General features: G+C 36.6%; 1 protein-coding gene across 3 annotated transcripts in view; it reads right to left on the bottom strand.

Moving 5' to 3' along the window:
• The window catches only part of faf1 (Fas (TNFRSF6) associated factor 1), a 68,826-nt gene that overhangs the window by 23,801 nt on the left and 31,007 nt on the right, over positions 1 to 14,018 (bottom strand). For all 3 annotated transcript variants that reach the window (XM_042729556.1, XM_042729555.1, XM_042729554.1), the window contains 5 exons: positions 9,388 to 9,483; positions 8,114 to 8,237; positions 7,953 to 8,016; positions 7,646 to 7,727; positions 812 to 966 (listed from right to left, as the gene is read on the bottom strand). In XM_042729556.1, coding sequence (XP_042585490.1) covers positions 812 to 966; positions 7,646 to 7,727; positions 7,953 to 8,016; positions 8,114 to 8,237; positions 9,388 to 9,483 — 521 coding nt within the window. The remainder of the gene's footprint in view (positions 1 to 811; positions 967 to 7,645; positions 7,728 to 7,952; positions 8,017 to 8,113; positions 8,238 to 9,387; positions 9,484 to 14,018) is intronic.

The following is a 14,018-nucleotide window of genomic DNA, read 5'->3' on the forward strand; positions in this document are numbered from 1 at the left end:
AGGCCTGCTCAGAAGCAAAGCCTGCTGGGACCAATCAAGAATCCATCTGCTGCCTGACCAGCTTCTCCCTTTTTCTCTCTCGGTTCGTTTCCTTTTCTGGCCTTACATTTTTATTTTGCATGCTCCGTTTCTACCTGAAGCAATCTGGGATCTTCGTACAGTTTACTCAACATCTCGAAAACAAAGCACATTTGAAACAGGGAAGAATTATTTATTTTTACAATCTTAATACTGTTTTGGGTATAAGTTTCTATTACTTCAGAGGACCAAAAGTTGCATTTGACCAAAGAAAAAGCGTAAAACCACCATACCTGCCATTTAGAAATGAAGCATTTGAATATATCTTTGCACGGGTTTAATCAAAGTACATTTGAAACAGGGCAGAATAGATTGTTCTTGCAACCTTAATGCTATATTTGGTGCATGTTTCTCTTGCATCTGAGGGCCAAAAGTTGCATTTGCTCAGCGACAAAATGTAAAACCTCTGTAATTGGCATCCTGAAATGAAGACATTCTGAGGAGTGTGCTCTATGATGGCTGTGTGTCTAACTGACCCTTTAGCGGCGCAGATTAGTGCAGATTGCCCTACCGGGGCCTCAGTGAGCAAACACAACATCTTTTGTTAAAGCCCTCTATGAGGAGAGAGAGTCCGAAGAGGAGAGGGGGGAAGGGAGGAATGCCTCTCATTAAGAGATCATCCATTTTGAGTGTGAAAATGTTTCCGATCCCCACCGTTCTGGATGGTTTGACTGCCATTGTGAGTGCATGCGATGAGAGAGATGAAAGGAAGAAACATGCTAAACAGTGTTACCTGGCTTTATTAGCTTCTTTAGTAACGTCCCAGGCCCATGTGATGAAGTTCTGGCTGAGATATGACACTATGGAGTCTGCGCACATCATCTGAGAGCAGAACACGTTACCGAGGACACTCTCGTCATTGTGGAGGTAGATGGCCAGCAGTTTTCTCTGAATGACAGAAGCACAACATATACAAACAGTTATAGGTATCATATGAATATATGGATATGATTCAAATTCATCTTGATGCTTGTGGTTCCTTAACAATTCATTTAATATCGATGTTTTAGTGATTTGAAAAGAAAATTTGGTAAACAGAAAAGCATCTGCTGCCCACATGAGTCTGTAGCCAAATGAAGAAATCATTTCAGAATAAGTAAAACAAATCAAATTTCAAAAAATAGTTCCAAATAGGTGCTAATGGCCATACAAGTTATTCCATCCCCAACATCTAATTTGCAGAAAAAAAACATAAAAATAAAATAATATAAATGTTTTGTTATAAACATAAATACAATAAAACAGAAATATTACAATATAATAATATAATATGTAATTTATATAATATAATATAATATAATAACATTGTAATATTTTAAAATTATATAGATATATTTGTGTTATAGATGTGTAGCTGGTGTAATGGATATTTATGTAAAACTACACTTGTGGTCAAAAATGTACATCTTGCAGAATGTTATTAATTTTATCAAAATAATATGGATGTATGTAAACTTTTGGACCACAACTATATAAAAATTGTATGTACAAACACACACTCACTAAATAGTTCAATTCGCATCAGGGGAAGAATGCACACTTGACAAAAAAAAAAAAAAAAAAAAAAAAAAATCCAAACCATTCAAATATCTGCACTGAATAAAGAGAGCCATTCACCCATTTATAAACTAATACCCCCACAAGTTATTCCATTCCCACATCCAATTTTCAGAAAAAAAGAAAAGAAAACAACAACATGAAAACTGAGGCTTCAATGGCCAATTCACTACCTATGAAGCCAGAACCCATCTAATCCCAGCACACTGATCCACCATCAGACTTTCTGAGAGCTTTAAAGCCACTAATGGTTCACCAGAGTCCACGAGTAGAAAAAGACAGCAAGTGCCCTCCCCGCAAACCCTGAGCAAAGCAAACATCCAAACCAAATCAAACTGATGCAGGCTAAATCAAACTTTCTCTGAAAAACAAAAACCGAACAAATCACTTTATTTGTTTTGCATCAAATGCCAGTGCCCTCCTTTCATCCTCGCAGGCTAGCACAGTAAGGCACCGCTGATGTCGACGCACACCCAAATCCACAGATATTTACGTCGTCAGATGGATGGCGTTCACTCGCATAACCCAGCAACTAATTAAAAAAAAAAAAAAACGGACACCGCCACAAACATGAAAGGTTTCACCAGACAAGGCAGGGGAATAAAACGCACCGAATTACAGAACAACTCTGAACGTTTCCTACAGCTATGACCCCCGACGGTTCGTCGAATACAGCAGGAGGGATTTCTCAACAGTCCGACGGTGGAAAAATAGAAAGCAATGCGGGTAGGGAAGCAAAGGAGGGCGTCAACGGAGGAGAGAAAGTTGGGCTCTACGGAGGTATGGAGGGAGCGCTGGTGTGTTTGCACAGTGATTAAAGCTCTCGAATGAGCTGCACGGCCCCTGGCGGGAGAGAGCTCAAGCCTTTTTCACTCGCCCAATTCACGGCCCTGAAAAGATTAAACACTCATGCTGGGTAGACAAGCAAATGGGTCCTGGAGAAAGGGCGAGATTTTACTCGTCAAAAACTAGAAAGGGGTGGATGAAAACGAGACATGAACTTTTCCACTCCTCTCTTGTAGTCTGTCCTAAAACTGACATGGCTGTTTCAGCACTGGCTGAACGTATTCGCTGTGAGCTGAGAAAACGTTTTGACCTTTTGAGGCCTCTAAGATTTCACTGAAGAGGTGGGGAGCAGCTACTCTCGCTAATAACAGTCTTTGGTCAGCTCTCTCGTTTCACGCCCCTCCATTACCCACAGTCACTTCTCTCTACTTTCATCCCATTGTTTTCTCCTCCTTTCTTTCCCTCGTTTTTGTGGAGCTTTTCTTAGTCTGCAGAAATCAGCGCTCAGTCCAAATTACTGGGTCTGTTCTAGGGAAGAAACTGACCCAAAAGCTCTTTCTGTCACCTTGAGCTGTCCCCCACCTGCTCGGGACGAGAATCCTGAAATGGTGAGGAGGAAAGGGTAGAGACGCGAGAGGAACATGGGAGGAGAGAAAGCTGATCTGTCCTGTGAGTGGGACAGAACTAGCTTTCACACAGTTGTCTGAAAGTGAGGAATTCCCAGGATAACTTTGGACATGTGAGTCAGTGTTGCAGCAGCACGACTACAAAGCATGTTTATCTGCTAAATGACGGCCTATTCACACCAAGCATCATGAAAAACATGAATGAAACAATGTACCACTTTGTAGTCCTTTACACAAATCAGTCATTATTCATTCAGATACAAGTCATTAAAATATATATATATAATAAAGATATTGAAATTTGGAGGAGGAGGATGATGAAAATTGAATGCAAAAATATGCATTTTTCAAATTGTGTGTCATTTAGTTGCGTCAAGCTTGATGTGAACAGGCCTTGCAATTGAATTTAGGACATGCTAATCACCTTGAACGAAGCATTTGCAATTAGAAAATGTGTCTAACAAATGTAAAAATAATGGTTTGAAATGTAGCATTCCCAGTGCACTAACCAGACATTGTTTCCAGCATTAATGTGACTATAAAACTGAAGCGAAATGCTATGAAGCACAAATCAAAGCTAAGCAAAACACATTTAAATGTTTAAAGTTAGCATGAAATGAAAATTTGAAATGAAATTCTTTTTGTGAATGATTCATCCAAGCATGTTTCATTTTTTTTTTTTTTCATTTTTGAATCAGAATGTTATAACTTGATCTTCCAGTTAAAGACGGTCTTCGCCAGCCATTAAATCTTTTTATACAATCAATTGCAAGCTTGCATTCAGATCTGCCTCCATTCAATCAACAACCAAAGAACAGAACCAAGTCACTCATCCTACATTTCTTCTTTTTTAATAATCTACTTCACTTGGACGTACATCACAATGCAGTCTGCTACTACTTCCATTACATTGTGATTTTATTAATGCGCTATCAATAGAGAGTTTTGGACCAATGAGATTTCACTATGGGCGGAGCTACCAGTGTAACACTGCAGAAACAGAAAGCGAGTGGCAAAATGTCCTGCTAATGATATTAACATCACGTTATTTCTTATGATGTAAGTAACAACTAGTTTTTATTTAATGCTTTTTACAGGGGCCGGCTGCATAAAAGGTTTAGACTGGTCTTATAAGTCATCTAATTCTTTAAGAGTGGTCATATTTTTTTTAATTCAGTTAAATAAAAGCATAGATTAGTCCAAGCTGAATCCAAAAATAAGACTGATTACCCTTTGGTGAACTGCTAGTTGGTCAACCTCAAACTTAAGGCACTGTCTTAACATAAGTTTATGCAAACTGGCCCCAGCAGGACTCCTGGAGTCTAGTCACACTTCTACTGACTGAAAAAAAAAAAATCTTGATTTTTTTCAAATTATCCCAAGACATTCTGTTGATGGCTCCACCTGCTTGACCGTGAGAGTAACGCTAGTTATACAGACGATCATCTTGTAAAGGTATTGTGAAAGGATGTTTTTAATTACAGGCAACGTGTATGTGCTGGAGGGGGGAGACGTTGAAAGTGATCATCCTCTTTTGCCTGTAGGAAAGCAAACAATGGGAAATGAGGAGTTCATATTACTGCTCTCTCTTGACCTGTAGCGGACTGCTTTAACAGATGGCACTTACAATACTATAAGAGATTCTCCCACAAAAACTGAACAATAATCTTATCTTAATCTTAATAATAATAATCTTGTTGCATAATTAGAGTTTAGCTTTAAGAGCTGCGTGGCTTGTATATGTAATACAACTCTTAAAGGGCCAGTCCACCCAGAAATGAAAATTCCATGATTATTTAGTCACCACATTTTTTTATTTCTTCCAGAGGACAAAAAAAGGATCATTTTTAGAGAAAAGTTTTTTCTTAAGGTTTGAAAAGGATGCAAAAGCACCATAAAAGTATCATAAAAGTGGTTCACATTACTAGCACACTATATTCCAAGTCTTCTGGTAGCTATGAAACAAACAGAACAATATGCAAGTCATTATTATTTATTAAATTATAACAGCAATTTTAATCTTCCTCTCCAGTGTGCAGTGAAACATTAGGTTCATTCACTCATGAATCAGACATTGTTACTTCTCCTGTGGATGTGCACGACTGACACATCAATAAATTATTTTGATCAATGTATATAGACAAGATTCCATTTTCATCAGTCCTCCTATTAGAACAGCACTGTCAAGAACAAGTCTTTCGGGTGTCAGAAAACTCATCTCTCTGTATCTCTTTTCTCGCGGACCGTAAAATCACTTTGTCACGGAGGCTCCTTTATGAAGCTCATGCATGAAAATCCCATGAAGGGCCCGAAGAAGCTATGAATTTTTATGTCTGTCTTTGTGCGGGTGGCAGAGGAGGGTTAGTGTGATTAGTTGGATGTTAAGGGGATTTGTGATGAGGCCTGTGTGCTGATGGGTGGCCTGACTCAAGAGTCTTCCACTGATCCTCCGGAGGACCTCCAGCATTTTCATTAAGGATGGATTGGGAGCATCTCCCACTCCAGAAACACTTCATCACATGTAGTGTTTTACTTAGTGATTAGCCTCTCAGGCCTATGAGAGAGGGGCACAAGTGCCCTCAGTAAAATTCATCCCACACATGCACACGTGCACATGAAATGTTCACAGCCGTGGCTAAACAACTTACACTTAACAAGAAGACCAGCTGACTGAAAGGTGGTGAGCACAGTGGCTCAAGCAATGGCCTGAGTAGTTTGAAATGGGTTTCTTGAATGCTTCCCTTTGAGAATCCTATTTTACTGGTCTTTGTTCTATAAGGTGATGTTGGCGTGCAGAAATTTCATCAGTGTTTCCCATTAACTGCCTAGACTTTGGCGGCCTGCCACAATCTAATCTATTTGCCACACTTTTGATAATAAAATAACACATTTTGCACTATTGCTTTGACAATGCATCTGTCAATGAAACCAAAATAAAAAGAAGTTATTTAATTTAATAAATAGTCTGTTGCACAGCACGTTTGAAAGAGAAGAGTGCACATGATCACCTCGTGATCTGATGTTTTTACTTCACAGAGCATGTGAATGCAACGGGCACCAGTTATGCATTACTTTCACATTTGCATCATTTCCAACATATTTGTGGTCATATGATTAAAGCATTTCACAAGATTTATTAATAGACATGTGTGCACCTATGTGCACTGAAACTGCAATCTTCCACCAAAATAAAAGCCTACAAGTGAAGATATTAAGACAAAATCAAAAATATAAACTTTTTGTGAAATTCAAATGAAATGTATTGTTCATTTACATTTATTTTATCAGTGTAGTTTTATTACAATAGTAATACATTACTGTATTATGGATAATAATAATAATAACAAAAGTATTATTATTATATTCTAATTGTTTGGCTTCCACTTTAACGTCAATGCAAATCAACGCAAGGTTTTTTATCCTGTTTAATTTGGACACCAAAAATGAGTTGGAGCTCTTAATTTTAAACTCTCAAAGTGCACCAGATTGAGGCACTTAACTTCAAAATGAACAAAAATATTAATCTGGGGGTGGCTTCCCCTAGGTCCATCCCCCATATTCTCACAATCCTATGGGAAACACGTTACGTCATAATTAACTAATACCACAATGTAGTGTTTATCGTAAAATACGCTTAAAATATTTTCATAAGTCAACTGGGACTTTGCTGTACCGGAACAACATTCAAGTTGACGGCGATCCATTTTTAGAAATGTCTATTCATCTTTCATCATTTTTACTCAAAAGTACTTTTTAATGACGCATACCTTAAATATGTCCTGTTAAATCCTTCCAAAAGATAAATCCTATGGCTGACGCCCAAAAGGAGAACAACTGTGAATGGCATACTAGAGAAGCGCACATGAATAAAAGAGTGAAAAAGTATGACCCATGAAGAAAAACACTGACTGTCTGCAAGAGAGGAACACAGAAGGTCACCTCTTCTACTAACATTAGTTTGTTTTTACTGACACACTGAACTGTTTCCTCGGGGGAGAGCGGCGGCCATATTGTGCCTGTGCTGAGGAGAGAAGGAGATCAGCTGGGCTGCAGGCAGGAAGCCATTCCAGCCCGCTCAAAAACCCCCTGAACATCTTGCTGCATCCTCCCAGTCTAATAAGACCGTAATCCACACAAGCTGTCAGTTGATACAAGCCTCCTTATGAGGACACAGCGGGAAAACCAGCGCAAAGCTGTTCTAAATAAAGCTTCAGCTGTTCAAATGGGAAACGGAAATTTGATGGGGATTTATCATGATGGGGGAGCAGTTCTGCCAATCAAACGTTTAGCGTTGTTTATATACCTGAGCATATGAATTTCAAAAGAAATGTTAGAGACGTGACCTGGTAGTGCATATGCTTATTTGCGGGCAACATAGGTTTCTAGAATCTGGCTCTGGTCATTTCCTGATCCCACCACCCACTGGTTTCAAAACAAAACAAAACAACAAAAAACAAAACAAAAAACAAAAAACAAAAAACAAAAAACAAAAAACAAAAAACAAAAAACAAAAAACAAAAACAAAAAAATACATTCAAATAAAATCATGATATAAATTACACATTTATTAATTGGTAAATTTTGGAGTTTATACGCACATCTCTGGCTTTGCCGTAAAAGGCCTCTTGAGATGCTGCTTCCAAGGAGCCGATGTAGAACACAGGATGGCAATCGCCATATCTACAAAACATACATGCACAAACTGAGCAAATATCACACACAAATAAGCAAATACCAAACATCAGAGTAGCTATTTTCAAACATTAAAAACATCTTATTCAAAACCAGCATTGCTGAAAACATGTGTACAAGACACCGCATACTGAGCTACAAAGAAATGCAGTTTATATTTGGTTTTCTTCAGTGAAATTGGAATACAAATGTTACTTTGTCCAGGGATCTCACCTTCTAGAAAATTCAGCAGTAAAGTGCAGTAAGGCATCACCCTCATTTTCACTGTTCTCTGGCACTGAGGGAAGATGAAGGAATATATCAACACAGATATCCAGTAAACACCATTCCTTCATGGTCAACCCCAGATGAAATATAACTTAAGTATAACTTACTCATCGGTGACTTTTGACAACTAGCGCTTCCCATGCCAAAGACTTCAGATTCATCTACACCAAACTCAGGTGCATCCTCGAAATCATCTCCCTCACTGTCACTGACCATGTGAACATCTGTGCACTGTAACACAGACACGGAGGCAATTTCTTTAAAAAAAATAAAGCAATTAATGTGGCAAAACTAGAGATGCACAATTTCTCTGTGATCACACCAGTGGGGATCTAATCCAAAATGTAGGAACTTGAACATTTCTAAATTAAATAAATCCATAATCTCTCTCTCACTCTAAACTGCTTCAGTGTCAACTGTGGCATGAATGACTAAATTGGTCAATCCCTAGATTTGGCTAATATATTTAAGATGATAATAATATCGAAACCTATTTTTTAAGTAAAATTACAATAAAATAAAAAAATTTAAAAAATCAATTATAAACTTTTCTTTTTTTAAATAAACTGAATATTAATAATAATTCAACCATAAAAGTCCTCTTAAAGATTTGTTTCTATGAGAGGTTCTAAAACTACTATAAATCTTTTCTACTGTATATCAAAATGTTAAATCAAATTTTTTAACTGAAATGATATATTTGTGTTTATAATCGGGGGTGTATATATATATGCTTTTGCCCCATAAAATATATTTTGCCCCATATATATATATATATATATATATATATATATATATATATATATATATATATATATATATATATATATATATATATATATATATATATATAATATATATATATATATATATGCTTTTACAACTCATGCTTTTACAACATAATATATTTAAGATGATAAGATGATAAGATATATGATGCTTTTGCCCCATAAAATATATATATTCTGTTGAAAGGTTGCCATCAGACTTCACAGGGGCAAGTCTGGCTGCCGTGTTACGCCTGGCAACTCAACAGTGATCCCTGTGCCCACAACAAATTATTTCATCAATTCAGAGTGGGACTGCATTTCTATTCCAACAACGAGTTTCTCATTAAAGATAAAAATGGCAGTCATTTATCCATTTTGGCTGAATGGAGCGGTCTAATTAAAAATTCCACAAAACATTAGAATTGCCAAAACTGGCACCACATCCTGGCTTTCCATATGTTGAAAAATTCAAAAACAGCAGAAATGAAATATATAAATGTAAAAATTATGAGAGAAACAGAACTTCTTCGTGGTTCTCATCTACAGGTAAAGGACAGCAGCTTTGACACTGTTTGTGCATTGTAGTGGTGTTGATGTGTGTTCTGCTTTACCTCATCTGTCTGGTCCACCGTGAGCGCAGGGGAAGATCTTCTGCACACAGTCAGGTGGTGGCAGGGGTAACTGATTCCACTGGAGGCCAGAGTCATCTGTGCAATTAAAAAATTTATTTATTAGACATTTTAGCATTGTTTTCCCAACATTTTTGTTGTGTGTAAAATTAAACACCCCTTTTTGTTAACAGAAAAGACCACAGAGTCATCATAGATAACATTTATTAAGTTATCATTTTGGGTTTGGAACATCATAAGGAGCCAGCGATGATAGAATTATTGGGTGAACTATTCCTTCAAGATAGCATTTCCCAGTAAAGTTTGCAGAGACCATCGGTATTCATCTACGCAGGGTTTCTCTGGCTCATGACAGAGGTACTGTCTGTTTGGCACTCTAAAGAGCATCACATGCAGCATACGGTGAGCTTCTGGTGAAGACCTGAGTACCTCATTAACTCTCAGACTAGAGTGGAAATGTCAGCAGCACTCCACACTACAGGGACTCATTACAGACCAGCCCCATACACACACACTCATAACTCCCACAGAGGTCTATTCTCTCGACTCTTACCTGACATTACCAATTACACACTATAATCACAGTCTGTTTTACATATTCATTTTCAATACCTAAATGACCACAGTGGTCTATACTTTACACCAACAGTAATGATAAACATTTTTCAGCTGTTAGTCTATCTTAAACCTGTCTAAAGTAGCAAGACGGACACATTAGAAGAAATTAAAACACAAGGAGACAAAGAGAAAATTGATACCTGACTGCAGGGGGCTCTTGTGCTCTTTTACTTTCATGTGCTTTGGAGAGATTTTTGGTTCAATTCAAGCTATATTTATACCAGTTCATCACCTACTTAAGTTATTGGCTCTTCCATTTTTGATCTACTTATAAATTGCATCATTAGGTGGAACTCGAAACAAATTGCACCCAATAACACCATTTACATAACAGGACATAACTGTTTTCACAGGTAAATTACTTAATGTACTGTTTGCATCAATCACTCAATTTTTAAGAAACAGTAGACATAGTGAAATACATGCAATTTAAGTTTAAAGTTAAAGCTCAAAACAAAGATAAAAATAAATGTGACAAATAAGATGCCAAAACAACTTGTTATACAACAAGTATAACAACAATAATAATTTATTATTTTTATTATTATTATTATTTAAATTGTTCTGCACATTGGACATTTTAAACAAAAAAAATTATCAGCTGTTAAACAAGATATCTCTGATCTGTAACTTTACTCAATAAAACATAACTCTCTTGAGCATCTTGATCAGGCTTTAAATTTAAATAATTTAAGCTTGAACTGAACTATACATTTTAAAAGTTAAAAGTTAAAAGAATAGTTCCTATTGCCGAGCCACTATGACATATGCAGATGTTGGTATGAAAATTAAAGCAGTATGAATATTAAAGCATGGGAATTTTTTTACTGATTTGTTGGATTTTTTGACTGATGTCTAGTATTGGTATTGTTTAAGTTTAATAAATTTTTGAGTTTAAGGGAGTTTTGTTTTGTGTTGGTTAATATCCCATAATGCAACTCAGAGAGGATTTTAGAATGTCAAGTACTTTAACAGGCCACTAACTCCCCCAAAACACACAAACACAAGACACTCTCTCTTTCTTTGTGATGGCCCACACAGAGAGAAGAATCACAGTGTTTCTCTTCTACAAGGACTAATTAAAGACAGACTGTCTGTACAGAGAGATAATGTACAGTACTGCTGGGTGACACAAACAAAAGCACTGTCCAAACATCAGACATGTTCTTTTTGCAGGAGGATCAGAGTGTTGGAGGCCAGAGAAAATGAACAACTCACTAGGGAAGAAATCATAGGGAAGAGAGGGTAAACTGTGCCACTAGTGAAGGTGCCTGCACAGTAATAATTAAGTTTTCCATAACACTTCTGTCATCATTTACTCAAGTTCATGTTCTTTCAAACCTATGACATTTTCATAATTTCTGAATCCCAAACAACCCTTTCCTCTAATGACTTTTTATTAGACAAAAAAAAACAAAAAAACCTCTACACAAAATAAAGTCATAAAGGTTTTTAACTACATTAAGTAAACAAGAATTTTCATGTTTAGGTGAATTATCCCTTTAATGCGCTCATAATGATATATTTTTTCCAGTTTAGTTCTCATAAATAGTCAGGAATGTAAATATTACAGTACATCTACATAGTAAATAACCATTTTCTAACGAGCTAAATCCTGTTTTCCATGATTTAACACATGAAGCAGGGTAGAATTAGGGCACTTAAAGTCACAGGTAAGTGGTGAAACTTCCATGTTCTGACCCCACTGCCTAACGGTATGAGTGTGTCTGGGTGCTTAAGTGTGTGCGTGTTCAGAGCTGCATGCTACAGGGGAGAGGTCACCCCCTCATCTTTCCACACCTCCCTCTCCACCTCCAAACAAAGAACAAAATCCTCCTCTTTTGGACCCCTTTCATTAACACTTGCATTAAAGCCCCTAGCACTGAGCACCATGCAAAAGAGGAATTCAATTTCTTTTTCTCTGTCCTCATCTTAGAGGACTTCTCCATCTACTATCAACTAAACATATCTCGCTGGTTAACTTTTACTTCTCCTCTTGGATATTTTCAGCTATTTGTTGTCATTCTCCATCGCTCAGACTGTGAAGGAGATAATTACTGCTGACAGCTGCTCAAGTCGTCCGAAAGCCCCAAGCTGCACCTTGTGTCTGTCTTCTTTGATAGATGAGGACAAGAGAGCTACAGAGCGCGGAAAAAGCGAGAGAGTGTGGAGTCCAGAAAAGAAAAGAAAAATAAGAAGCCCCACCCTAAACACCTGTTGGACCCTTTCAGGCTGGGGTTTGAAGAGGTGTCAGTCTTGATTAAGATCTAGGGTCAAATACAGTGTTTAAAATGCCCAGTGAACCTTTCAGAACTAAGCCCTTAGAGAAAAAAAAAGTGTGAATAGGCTAGGCGATGTTTTGTTTTCACCTGTTTAAGGTGTAATCTGTAACTGCTACGATTTGCCTGATGCCGGATGGCAGACAACAGCAAATGCCTCTTACAATAATAAAATGTTATAATTCTGTAGTGCAAAACTCAGTGTCACAATACTGATACTTTAAAACAAAAATATTATTTGAAATACTTCATCTAAAAAAATTGTAACTGACATGTCCAAACTTTAAAAAAAATCAAAGCTGGTGATGATAAATTTATATGCATTAGATAAATATATTTACATTTATTTATTTATTATTTTGTATTTACTTACATAACTGTGCATGCATATATGTACATACATACACTTTTATGTGGGTCAAAGATGAAAAAGGGTTTATGCATAAAAACAATAAGTGTAATACTGCTTTAAATAGTTGTTGCTGTTCCCCAAAAAATTTAAAAGTTTTCTGTTTAATTTAATTGCAATTTTGTTTTTGTTTTTTTGAGCAAAAAATAAATATCATACATTTTTCCCTGATTTGAAGACACCCACTAAAATGTCATTCAGTGTAACATTCTTGTCAAGCATATTTACAACTAAAATCAATTTATGACATATTAAAAGACTAATTACGTTCACCCCAAATACTAATTAGTTGAAATTTGATATTTTAAAAATTGACCACTATTCTAGGTTTTGCCCATTTGTCAGTAAGAATTTTTTTACTCATTTAAAACACAAGAAAATTATATATGTTCCCTTATTCTTTTATATATTTTAATATGTACAATAATGAATAATCATGTTGTTTGAATTGTTACATAAATATTGTGTTACACTGAATCACAATGTAACATTATGTAAAACAAATTTGGACATTTTATTCACCAAAAACTTATTTGAAACCTTAAAAGTAGACACTTTACTTACATTTAATGTGCTTTCTATGGATATAAAATCACTTTTGTAAATTTCTTTGACCCATATATAACTGTAAAATAATAAAAATAATAATTAAAAAATGAATAATGTTTATTTACAGTTTTCTAAATTAAAATAGTTTCCAAATCTATTATGCAGTGTGAAAAACTGAGAACTGAAAACACATGAAGGAAAAACCCCTCCATTTTGAAATCAAACATAACAGATCCATTTCACCTGCATATGATAGATCTCCACTACCCACTGATAAATAAGACACTGGCATAGTCAGCAGGGTGTTGATCTAAACATGTAAAGCATGATTTATGTCAGTCGGCCCCAGAAAGGCACAGGGAGTGGAGATCGACAGCAAGCTGAGGATTCTGAAGACAGAAGATTGGCAATATAAGAGTCTATATACCTCTCTCTCGAAAACTTCACCTGCAGACAGCAATCTCACAAGGGGCTCTGTACGGGCTTAGAGCTGAGCCTCGTCGCTACGGCAACCAGCGGGCCCAATAAGCCGCCTCCGCAGGTCTGTGACGCTGAAAGCCCATAACAGCCGTGGGCCACAGAGACCCTCAGAGAGCAGCAGCAGTAATACATTAGCAAACACCAAGAAACACTGGATAAATGTCAGCAATTAAAGGGGAAAAGACTCTAATAAGGATGTTCCAGAAGTTGTCAATCATTCCCATAGGTGCTTCACGAGGTTGGCAGTGAAATATGAAAAGAGCTCAAAAGAGTTTTGG

The sequence above is a fragment of the Cyprinus carpio genome, chromosome B8, assembly GCF_018340385.1.
Source record: "Cyprinus carpio isolate SPL01 chromosome B8, ASM1834038v1, whole genome shotgun sequence".
In the NCBI taxonomy this organism is placed as follows: domain Eukaryota; kingdom Metazoa; phylum Chordata; class Actinopteri; order Cypriniformes; family Cyprinidae; genus Cyprinus; species Cyprinus carpio.